The 12,358-nt window shown below is 46.5% G+C and overlaps 1 protein-coding gene across 1 annotated transcript in view; it reads left to right on the forward strand.

Moving 5' to 3' along the window:
- PPP1R18 (protein phosphatase 1 regulatory subunit 18) overlaps positions 1–11,867 on the forward strand; it is a 42,096-nt gene extending 30,229 nt beyond the window's left edge. The window contains exons 3-4 of the mRNA XM_066617155.1: positions 5,214–5,421; positions 9,079–11,867. Of these exons, the coding sequence (XP_066473252.1) occupies positions 5,214–5,421; positions 9,079–9,098 (228 nt within the window). The 3' untranslated portion in view covers positions 9,099–11,867. The remainder of the gene's footprint in view (positions 1–5,213; positions 5,422–9,078) is intronic.
- The last annotated feature ends 491 nt before the right edge of the window (positions 11,868–12,358 follow it).

Consider the following 12,358-nt stretch of genomic DNA (forward strand, 5'->3'; position numbering starts at 1 on the left):
CTCACGTGATGGCCATGGCCACCTGCGTTGGGTCAAACCCACAGATCCAAAATCTATGGATGAAAAGGGCAGACCTGTATATGTATTTATTCCATTTATATAAATGTGTTGCATTGCATCTGATAAAGTTGCATCCATAAAAGCATATGCTCTCTGTTGTTTTACTCAGCAGAATGTGCTTGCATCACTTCCATGTTGCATGCAGCAGCTTGCACACTGGTGACACCAAACATTTGCTAATAGCCATGGTGGGTTGATCACCTGCTTTGCCCCAGAGCCGTCTGTGCCTCATCACCAGCTAAGGAACTCAGAACTCTTCTCCCAGGCAGTGCCTTCTATCCTTTTCATCCACATGCTACTTTTGACTTACTTTGCTGCATGTGAAGGTGACAAGGCTAGTAGGACATTTGTTCTCAAGAACGGACAGTCTCTTTCTTTCTCTCTCCATGGTAGGGGTGGGTGCTGGGCACTTTAATCTCATTTCCTCCAGGGGTTTATCTCCTGCTACAGCTTCCGCTCAATATTATGCCAGCAGGGGATGAGTATAAGGAGCAGGGAGGGAGAACATGTCTTGGCAGGCAGAAACAGACTGGTTTACCTGCTCAAGGCTACGCAGCCTCTTTCCTTTCAGGTTTCCTGGCATGAATGCCATTGCAACCAGCTTCAGCATTTTTGTCTTTGGTAACCTTTTCTTTCTTTTTTTCAACCCTGGCAAATTATGGACAATTCAGCTATGTTCCGTGCCGGTTCATAAGAACATAAGAACATAAGAACAGCCCCACTGGATCAGGCCATAGGCCCATCTAGTCCAGCTTCCTGTATCTCACAGCGGCCCACCAAATGCCCCAGGGAGCACACCAGATAACAAGAGACCTCATCCTGGTGCTCTCCCCTACATCTGGCATTCTGACTTAACCCATTCCTAAAATCAGGAGGTTGCGCATACACATCATGGCTTGTACCCCATAATGGATTTTTCCTCCAGAAACTCGTCCAATCCCCTTTTAAAGGTGTCTAGGCTAGACGCCAGCACCACATCCTGTGGCAAGGAGTTCCACAGACTGACCATACGCTGAGTAAAGAAATATTTTTTTTTGTCTGTCCTAACCCGCCCAACACTCAATTTTAGTGGATGTCCCCTGGTTCTGGTATTATGTGAGTGTGTAAAGAGCATCTCCTTATCCACTCTGTCCATCCCCTGCATAATTTTGTATGTCTCAATCATGTCCCCCCTCAGGCGTCTCTTTTCTAGGCTGAAGAGGCCCAAACGCCTTTCCTCAAAAGGAAGGTGCCCCAGCCCCGTAATCATCTTAGCTCTCTTTTGCACCTTTTCCATTTCCACTATGTCTTTTTTGAGATGCGGCGACCAGAACTGGACACAATACTCCAGGTGCGGCCTTACCATAGATTTGTACAACGGCATTATAATACTAACCGTTTTGTTCTCAATACCCTTCCTAATGATCCCAAGCATAGAATTGGCCTTCTTCACTGCCACCGCACATTGGGTCGACACTTTCATCGACCTGTCCACCACCACCCCAAGATCTCTCTCCTGATCTGTCACAGACAGCTCAGAACCCATCAGCCTATATCTAAAGTTTTGATTTTTTGCCCCAATGTGCATGACTTTACACTTACTGACATTGAAGCGCATCTGCCATTTTGCTGCCCATTCTGCCAGTCTGGAGAGATCCTTCTGGAGCTCCTCACAATCACTTCTGGTCTTCACCACTCGGAAAAGTTTGGTGTCGTCTGCAAACTTAGCCACTTCACTGCTCAACCCTGTCTCCAGGTCATTTATGAAGAGGTTGAAAAGCACCGGTCCCAGGACAGATCCTTGGGGCACACCTCTTTTCACCTCTCTCCACTGTGAAAATTGCCCATTGACACCCACTCTCTGCTTCCTGGCCTCCAACCAGTTCTCAATCCACGAGAGGACCTGTCCTCTAATTCCCTGACTGTGGAGTTTTTTCAGTAGCCTTTGGTGAGGGACCGTGTCAAACGCCTTCTGAAAGTCCAGATATATAATGTCCACGGGTTCTCCCACATCCACATGCCTGTTGACCTTTTCAAATAATTCTATAAGGTTCGTGAGGCAAGACTTACCCTTACAGAAGCCATGCTGACTCTCCCTCAGCAAGGCCTGTTCGTCTATGTGTTTTGAGATCCTATCTTTGATGAGGCATTCCACCATCTTACCCGGTATGGATGTTAGGCTGACCGGCCTATAGTTTCCCGGGTCCCCCCTCTTTCCCTTTTTAAAAATAGGCGTGACATTTGCTATCCTCCAATCTTCTGGCACTGTGGCCGTTTTGAGGGTCAAGTTGCATACCTTAGTCAAGAGATCTGCAACTTCATTCTTCAATTCCTTAATAACCCTTGGGTGTATGCCATCAGGGCCCGGTGACTTATTGATCTTTAATTTATCAATGAGGTCTGAAACATCTTCTCTTTTAACCTCTATCTGACTTAACTCCTCGGTTAGGAGGGGCCGTTCGGGCAGCGGTATCTGCCCGAGGTCTTCTGCCGTGAAGACAGATGCAAAGAACTCATTTAATTTCTCTGCCATCTCTAAGTCTCCTTTTATCTCCCCTTTCCCTCCCTCACCATCCAGAGGGCCAACCGCTTCTCTGGCGGGTTTCCTGCTTCTAACATATTTGAAGAAGCTTTTATTATTCCCCTTAATGTTGCTGGCCATGCGTTCCTCATAGTCTCGCTTGGCCTCCCCTATCACCTTCTTACATTTCTTTTGCCATAGTTTATGTTCCTTTTTATTCTCTTCATTAGGGCAAGACTTCCATTTACGGAAGGAAGCTTCCTTGCCCTTCACAGCCTCTCTAACTTGGCTGGTTAGCCATGCGGGCACTCTCCTGGATTTAGTGGAACCCTTCTTTCTTTGCGGTATACACCTCTGCTGGGCCTCTATTACTGTTGTTTTAAGCAGCCTCCATGCACTCTGGAGAGATTGGACTCTTTTTACCCTCCCTTTCAACCTCCTTCTAACCAGCCTCCTCATTTGAGGGAAGTCCGCCCGTCGGAAGTCAAGGGTTCAGCAAAATGAACAAGACATCATGGCCCGGGGAAGGGGCTGTACTGTAACTAGGTGGTGGAGCAGGTTCACTGCATGCAGATGATCTCTGGTTCAATCAAAGCACCTCTGTCTCCCTCCAGCTTCCTGTGCAGACTTAGCTGCTCTAGCGGGTCTTCATGGGCCATTGGCATATGGGATGCCATTCTGGGCTCCCTGCTGCAGGCCTGCCTGCTTGTGGGTTTCCTGGGAGGCATCAGTAGAAAACAGGAGGCTGGATTAGATGAATTGTGGGTTTCCTGGGAGGCATCAGTAGGAAGCTGGATTAGATTAGGTTGGTCAGTTTCAACAGGGCTTATGTGCTTCTGCATAGACAGGTATGGGCTGGATGTGTCTTTTGATGCATTTTTGTGTAGGGCCACCAGCTGTTACAGAAGATAACTGGATCAAGATCTATATCCACACCCTCCGACATGTCACAGATGAAAACAGGGATCCTCTATTTCTGCACCAAGAATGGTGTGAGTGTCATTCCACCCCCAAACACACATGCTTTTGCACTTCTCTGGTATGCTAGTAAATGATCGGGTTTTTTCTTTTATGTTCTCTTTCAGAACATTTAGAAAAAAGTAAAAACACCATTTAGAGCAGTGGTATTCAGACTGGGGCGTCACCACGCCCCAGCCTAAGGGCCCTGGCCTCTGCCCCCTTAAGGGGCAGGGCCAGGGGAAGGCAGTGACGCGATCCCCAGGATCACGCCACTAACGGGACTGCAGGGACTGGGATGCACTCACCAGTCCCTGCAGCATCGTCCTGGGGGTGCCGGGAGCCCTGTGCAAGTGCCTGCAGGGCTCCCCAGCTGGTTCTAAGCGAAAGTCGAGCGATCGCGCTCCACATCCGCAAGACCGCAAACTGCTGGAGAGTCTGAAAACCGTAGATTTAGAGTGTTTCAGAACATAAACAGCAGCCTTATACTAGATCCCTTGCTCAGTGTTGTCAGCACTAACTGGCAGGGGCTCTCCAGAGTTCTGGAATCTTTCTCTGCTCTACCTGGAGAAATCAGGAATTGAACGTCTGCGCATAAAACAGATGCTGTGCCCCCGAGCTACAGTCCCTTCCCAAATCTAGTCTTACTATAGATCTGGTTTGGTTTACATTTATTTTCTGACTAGGCACCCACTCCCTTTTCAGAGATTTTGTTGCCAGAGCCTCAGCAGTGGGTGCTGAAATGTGTAAAATGCTATTTCTAGTGTGTGTGTTTATGGATTCCAACAAAAAATGTGTAAGGGCACACCCCCCGGAAAAAATATCCGCTGAAGGCAAAATCAGGACAGTGATTTTTCAGATAGTCACAAAAAACAGGAACTGTCCTTGGCAAATTGGAGTGTCTGCATCAACAGAGGACATCTGGATGTATCTGATTTATGACTTCATTGCTCACACTGTCCTCTTCTCTTTAGAGGGGCTTGTATTCAGCTTGCATGTAGTTCTCAGGTATGCTTCCAGCCAAGCAGCTTAAAGGGCCAAACTTGCTTAGTTTTAGCTATAGAACTGCGGCGTATGCTTACTGATTGTTCTCTGGGCAATTGATCAAAAGAATCAAATGCTTTATCTGTGGTTTGTCATTCAAGTGAAACGTGTCCATTTTATTTCCTATGAGAAACGTCTCAGGTCAAAGAAAACAGTCTGCGCTAACTCCATACATGTCCGACTTACTATGGGCAGAACCTTCAAAATACAAATCACCCGTTAACATTATGATCGGGTGGCCGCCCTGTTGGCATTTGCTTGTGTGCAGATGCCAGTGAAGTCTTTGTTGTGGTCATTGTGTGGTTTGTAAGCGTGGGTGGCTTTTAAAGAATCATAAGAGACCTATAGGAGGACTGCATAGCTGCAGTACAGGTTTAACAGTCATAGGATACTACCCTACGGAACTTTGGACAGGTGAAATTCACAACATGACACAGTCGCCTTGGGCACTGCACAGAGCTTGCATGTTGCTTATCCTTGCTGGATGGGTGATCATGTCTGAATGAAAGGAACCTGTTGGTTCAACCCATATGATGCTGCTCCAGGAGTCTGATCTTGCATGGCCAGGACAGGATGGGGTGACAGATCAGAGCAAAATGGAAAACTGCTCTGGGATGGTATCTGATGTCTCTCCCTCTCTGCCCCCCTGCAGCTTAAGATCTCATTCAGTGAGAATCAGCTAGAGAGGACCTTCCAATACCCATCAGAAAGTTCCCTGCTGGAGGAGTTTGGGCCCCCTGAGGAATTGGAGCCTCTGGCCTGCACCAACCCCCATGGGGATGATGAAGATGAAGAGGAGGAGCTGCTGCTGCTTCATCGGGGCCTCCCTGGCCTGCTGAGGACCAAACCCCTCATTGTGGGTGAGTATCAGAGAACCTTTGAAGGTGTTGTGTGGTAGACTGGGGAGCACTGCCCCCATGCACTCCAAGCCCAGCAGAAAGTTCCCTTCATGGGTTTAGATACTCAAGCTGGGCTGAGACGAACTGGCAGCTGGCTGCACTAAGGGAGGGAAAGCTCTCTAGCCAAATGATCAAGCGGAAACTCAGTGTAATGACTCTGTTGCTGGGCTTTACAATTCCTGAGGACAAGTGTATGGATCCTGTGCTTCAGTGATCCCCTACCTATACTATTGTATGTATACACATACAAAACTAGCATCCTGTCTGGGGTGGTCCCTACCTGCAGCTCCTGTGGACCGTCCTGCGGAGCCCGTGGCGTCCAACAGTCTCCTCAGTGGCTTGACTGGGTCCACCGCCAAGCGGCCCGACCACAGCAGCCTCCCCAAAATGGCAACCCAGCTACCGCTAAGACTGCTGGGCGAACTCAGCGGGCCGACGCAATCAGTGCCGAGCATGGCACCCAATTCTGGGTTTGGTGTGAGGCGCCTGGATCACAGACTGCCGTGCCCCCTCCAGATAGCTGGCCAACAGCACAGCAATGTAGTCTCAGCCTTGGTTATCTTACAGCAGGCCTGGCACGGCAACCAGGTATGGAGGGAAGGCTCCCTCCAGGACGGGGACCGGTGGAGGGCAGCATTACAGGAGGGGGAGGGACAAACCAGGCACTAGGGAGGGGGTGTCACTTAACAAGAGCAAGGGCAGGAAGAGGTGGGCTGGAGACCCAAGGTGTCTGTATCTAGAGATCCCCAGGCAGTTGATAAGAAGCTCAGCAAAAGGGTAGGCATCTGACCTGTGAGGATGGCTGCCTGTGACCCCTGTGAGAATAAGACAAGATGAGGAAGCTGGGTGGTTTAAACCCTTCCCCTGACTACGTCTGAGGTTGTTTGTGTTTCCATTATTGCTTTGGGAAAGTCTCTGTTCTGGACGCCTCTGAAGGACCAGTGCAGACAGCCCTGAGCGCGCAGACTGTACATATCCAGAGGAAGTTCCTGGGCTAGCCTTTTCCTCTAGCCACTTTGGATGATATGTCCATCAGCCCATTCTAATCATATGGGGAAGGAGTGAGGGCATGCATGTCCCCTCCCTTCGCTCAGAATGCCATCCCACTGCCTAAACACATGGGGGGCTTTTGTCCAAATCACCTGTTAGATGAAATGCTGCATTCCATTCACATGTTGAGGAGTGGGTAGAATGAATCCCCCTCCCCCTGTTTGTGATTAGGCAGTGGGGCTGGCAGTGGAGTGGGGGTATAAACAACATGCTCCTCTCCCAGGTTATTAGACCATTCAGAATATCCACAGAACTGGCTTTGTTCTAGCTAGTTTGTGTGTGTGGGGGGGGGGGGGTGTCAAACATTTGATCTCCCACCTGCAGTGTGAATGGTTCACAGCTTAACACTGGATCTGGAGCTACTGCTTGTCTCTCTTATTTCTAAGCTTCAGATATTAGAGATGACTTCGTGTGATCAACTGTTTGATAAAACAGAGATTTCTGTGTGATTTAAAGCTGTGCTGTTATCTATATCAGTGAAAGCTGCAGGCTGTGGCAATAAGCCAGTTGAATCCAAATATGGTGGTAGGAAGGGATACTAACCATTTCCTTGCCAACTGTGGGTCCAATCCTATCCAACTGTCGAGCACTGGTGCAGCCACAATGCAGCCCCAACAAATGTTCCCATACCTTGAGGATGCCTCTGTGACTGCCTACCCACCAAAGGATGCAGTTCAAGTCCCATTGCCACAGCTCCACCAGCCCTGGAAAATTGGATAGGATTGAGTCCTGCAGCTCCTATACTGCTTTAGGCCTAGTGCTTTGGGGAAATGTTTATGATGGGTTTGTCTTTGAAAGCTTGCACTCAGCCTTTCTGTGAACTGAACTCAAGGTAGCTTAACAAAGAGTAAAACATTGTAAGTATATATATAAAAACAAAGTACATAACAGCAGCCAAACTAAAACACACTGACTCAAAGAGCAGAGCCAAATGGAGATGTTGTACTTTAGATCAGTGTTTCTCAAACTGTGGGTCGGGACCCACTAGGTGGGTTGAGAGCCAATTTCAGGTAGGTCCCCATTCATTTCCATATTTTATTTTTAATATATTCGACTTGATGCTACCATAGTGTGTGAAACATTTGGGGAAATGTTACAGACCTGTACTTTTGACAAGTCACTATGCATATTCTTCTAACAATGACAGTAAATAGGACTTACTCTTAGGTAAGTATGGGTAGGATTGCAGCCTAGGATTGCGAAAAATGTTCCTGCTTGATGATGTCACTTCTGGTCATGACATCACCTCCGGTGGATCCTGACAGATTCTTATTCTAAAAAGTGGGTCCCGGGGCTAAATGTGTGAGAACCACTGCTTTAGAGGAGAGCAGAACAAAACCAAGTTAAACCACCTAATACAACATTCCAAAATGACATACTAGATGCATACTAGATGCTCACAGTTCCGTCTGTTAGTGACCCTCTGATCAACAGCACTTGCACAGTTTTAGCAGTTTATTGAGGTTTAGCAACCTGAAGAGAAAGATAGCTAGGGATGTAGCTTTTTTCTGATTCTGTGCTGTGTAGTCTATTTGCAAGCTTGTGGCATTCAGGACCAAACTATACATACAGTTAAATATATCAGTGTGACTCTGAACTTTTTCCCTTCCCCCTTGAAAAAACAAAGGAAAACAGCTATAGGGGGATATGGATTGGAACGGTGTAATTCCGGCAGATGGTTTTTTTAAGCCTCTGCCCCATCACAGTCTCAATTTGAATTCCCTACCTGCCATGAATCCTATTTGCCCTGAAAGGGAAGAGCAGAGAGGGAATCTGGATTGGGAACACAACAGGGGCAATGGGTTGACCACTTCCCTCCTCCCTGCATGCCACAGAACTTATCTAGCTCTTCACTCCCCCTGTAGCTGGTGTTTTCAAAAAGAAAGTAGGAGTTGACATTTAATCTCACATGTAGATTCGTCCTGTGCCTGTAAGCACACCAAGGCAGGATGGAAATTGTCTGCAAGTCCCCTGAAGCTGTACTGTCCTGAAACAGGTTTTGTAAAACCAAAACAATACTGTGTCTAGAAACATTAGGAAACTGAGGACCCAATCCTATCCAACTTTCCAGCACTGGTGCAGCTGCAATGCAGCCTGGAGGTAAGGGAACAAATGTTTCCTTACCTTGAGGAGGCCTCTGTGACTGCCACCCCACCAAACAAATGCCAGCCCCATTGACACCGCTGCACCAGCCCTGGAAAATTGGATAGGATTGGGCCCTAAGACTGCGATCCTATACACACCTACTTGGGAATAAGTCTCATTGAACTTGACAGGACTTACTGCTGAGTAGACATGCATAGGGTTGTGCTGCAAGGCTGCAATTCCAATCACACTTACTAGGGAGTAGACTGTATTGAATACAGTGATGACTTCTGTATATAGATGCATAGAATTGTGTTGCAGGAGGGAATGTCTTAGTCACCCATTGATATGAGGCTCCACCTAGTGGCCCTTCATGAAATCTAGAAGGATTCTTTGTTCAGTCTTTAGAAAATCTGGTTTAGTGGGGACTCCTGAGGCTTCCCCCTCTTGCTGACAACTCTTGTGTTCTTTCTCTGTTTTCAGATGAGTCTTGTCGACGGTAACCTCATTTGGCTTTCCCCGTCACAGAGAAGGATGGAGGATATCTAAGGTTTCAGGCCATACTCCACAAGTCCTTCAGCTGGACATTTTGTATCTTTCCGTATCCCAGTGACTGCTGAGGCAAGGAAAGAAGCTGGGACCAAGACAGACTACACAGAGTTGTCCTCTTCGTAGGGCCCTGTGTATGTTTTTTTTTCCATCAGGAGGATAGAGACAGTTGCGCAACTATCCCCCCATCTTTGATATCATTTTCCTTTGACTCTAGCACTGAAAACAGGACCTCTGGCACCTCCCTTCCAAAAATAAAGATAATTCCCCACCCCAGTCTGACCCACAGGGTGCTCTGAACCACAGGATTAAGGGAGCTCACAAGCGCATATGCAGGAGCTCTGAACCACACGGGTTTGATTCTATGAGAATCTTTTTCCTATCCATACACTGCCAGCCAAGGGAAAGTCTGGCACAGCAGCCGCTTAGCCGTGGCAAGATTTCTTAAAGCAACCAGCAGGCGGAGCACTGAACCTTATTACAGTACAGTACTGTACACACTTTTCCAGTCTTGCAGTATTGCAAATAAGGGCTAATATGAATTGTGGTATTTTTCTTCCTGCTGTTACCCAAACAATGGTTGTAGCCTTCACTTGGCTAAGGGACTTTTTTCCCCAGATCATTGTGTATTTTTGTTCGTCTCTTAAAGTATCTGGGAGTTCTCCTTTAGGACTTTGGTTATTATTATTTTTTAATCTAATTGCTGCCATGTGGTTGAGGGGAGATTTGGGGAAAAGAGTAACTCGCTTTGGGAGGGGCCAATGATCTTGGCAATACTATCAGTATTGGAAAGGCCTTTGCACCTTGGGAGGTCCAAATGTTGCTTATTTTTTCGTAGCCATTCTAAAGGAGGGCAGTTCAAGTGTAGTTTAGCTCTGTTTGTTATTAAACAAGGAACCACAAGTATCACAGCATGGAACTAGGCAAATGGAGGGGGAATATAGTTGTGCTTTTTTCTTATCTTTATTTCAGGCAGGAGCAGTCTTGTCAGAGTCATCCACATTTGTGTTTCGGAGCCTAAAGGGGAGGGCCATAGCATGTGGAGAGGGTAAATATAAGGGGAGCTAGGAATAAAAATGCAGCTTCCTGTTTGAATCATGCCCATTTCCTGTCCAGGATTCAGAATTTGCACAGGATTGGATAAATGGACACAAAGTGTGATGAGTAGAGGCAAGTTGAATGTTAGAAAATGAAGTGATATTTTGACACAGTCAGGGTTTTTTTTATTATTACTGTTATTAATTATTATGTTACCACCAATCATCTTGATGAGTGTTTGCCACTCTTCACTACATGGCACTTTGAAAGAGGAGAATTGGATCCAGGGTCTGAATTGGGAAGGGCTTTCCAGAATGTCTGAGTGCAAAGCAATTGCAAATCAACATAGTAACAATTCCTAGAGTTGGCTTCAGGATTCAGGCCAGGAGGTGGGCAGGATGGGTGACACAAACCAAGATAGCCCTCCAGATTCCCTTGCCCAAATGACTGATACAAGCAAGCCATGCTGCTTGCAAATGCCACAGTATAATTTCCATCAAGCATCTGTTTCATCAATTGAGGTCAGTAACGAGCCTAGTTAAGATGTGACACCTTTGTTTGTAGGTCTTATTCAACTTCTCTAGGCCTCTTCAGTGTCATCTCACCGCTCAGTGTCATCTCTCAGGGTCAGTGTCAGCCTCCAGCATCCTTGGGCACCTGCTGAAGCTCATGTCTCTGCAGGGGATCCATTGCCCATCTCTGAGGAAAGACCATAGCTCAGTGGCAGAGCATCTACATTACATGCAGAAGATCTCAGGTTCAATCCTTGAAATCTCCAGATAGAGCTAGGAGTGATCCCTGACTGACACACTGAAAATCTGCTGTCAAGACATTGTAGGCAATACTATAGGTGGACAAATGGCTTGATTAAGGCAGCTTCAGGTGTTCATCCACCTCATCCTCTTCCTCTGGGCAGCCATGCAGTTGGGCTTAGAGGCAGAGGGCAAGAAAATGGGCAGAAATTAGGATAGTGTGTCTCCCAAATCCTAAAAAATACTCAGACCTGACCCTGCCTCATAACCTCAGTAAGTACTCCACCAAGTCTCCCTCAGTGAGGCCAACCATACCACTCTCTCCTCTTTCTGGCAAAAAAAGCTGCATAACCAATTTGGTATCATTCTGTTCAAAATTCCTTTACCAGAATCCTCCACAGCTGAGATTCAGGCAACTGGGGTGAGGTCTTTAGTTCCACAGTTTGAGGAATGGCATAACTCATCTCGAGGACAGGATGCTGACTGAGTGAACGGAAGATTGGTAAATGTATGAGAGCAGAAAATTGTAACTTTGTGAAGTGTCTGTGGTAGCGTGTGGATTGAGGGAACCAAAGTATGAATGAGTAGCAGAAGGAGGTGCAGAGGGGAAGCAACAAGGAACATTACATTCCCTCCCCCTCCCTTGCTAATTTATCTTGTTATCTGTGGACAGTTTTTGTTATCATTTCCCCTGTTCTGTTGCACTGCGGGAACAGCTGTGCCTAGCACCCATGAAGATATGTGCGAGTGAGTGACTGAACATGGCAGACATCTCTTTCTCTGGTTGTGCAGGAATGGGATCTGCCCAGATCAGTGTATGTGGGGTGAGGGCTGTAGCAGCTGTGTCCAGCCATTTCCATCAGTGTTTTTTTTAAATATATATATTATAATATTATTATTAACAATAAACCAGAATGATGTTGCACGTTGAAATAGTGGTCTTCTGTTGTCTGTTAATCATTACAGATATAGGTGAATTGAACCAGAGGCATTAGGTCTGTTCATGTGGTACACTGTATGCATGTACCTGATTTTGCAAATCACTGTGCATTGCATTCATTTTTTTTAAGTCAACATAGAGAAGGGACCCCTTAAAATGTAGACTGCAGATTGTGTGTATTGCTGTCTGTGCGTTGAATATAACATGAATGGTATGCACATACAAAGTACCACCCATATACCCTGCACACATGCTGTATAATATTTGTAAAGTAAAAAGGAAATAAGTCAGACCATTTCCAAACTTTCCTGTCTTACATTCTCATGTGGATTGGATTCTTTTCAACATTCAAGAAAAGGATACCATTGCTCCATAAATCCTCTGAAGACACTCCTACTTTCCCATATTTTAATGTGATTTTCTACTATTCTATAGCTAGAGAAATGTCTCCAGTGTTGTGCTATCAGTGTTTCTGCAGATATCA

This window comes from Tiliqua scincoides, chromosome 2 (assembly GCF_035046505.1).
Source record: "Tiliqua scincoides isolate rTilSci1 chromosome 2, rTilSci1.hap2, whole genome shotgun sequence".
Classification (NCBI taxonomy): domain Eukaryota; kingdom Metazoa; phylum Chordata; class Lepidosauria; order Squamata; family Scincidae; genus Tiliqua; species Tiliqua scincoides.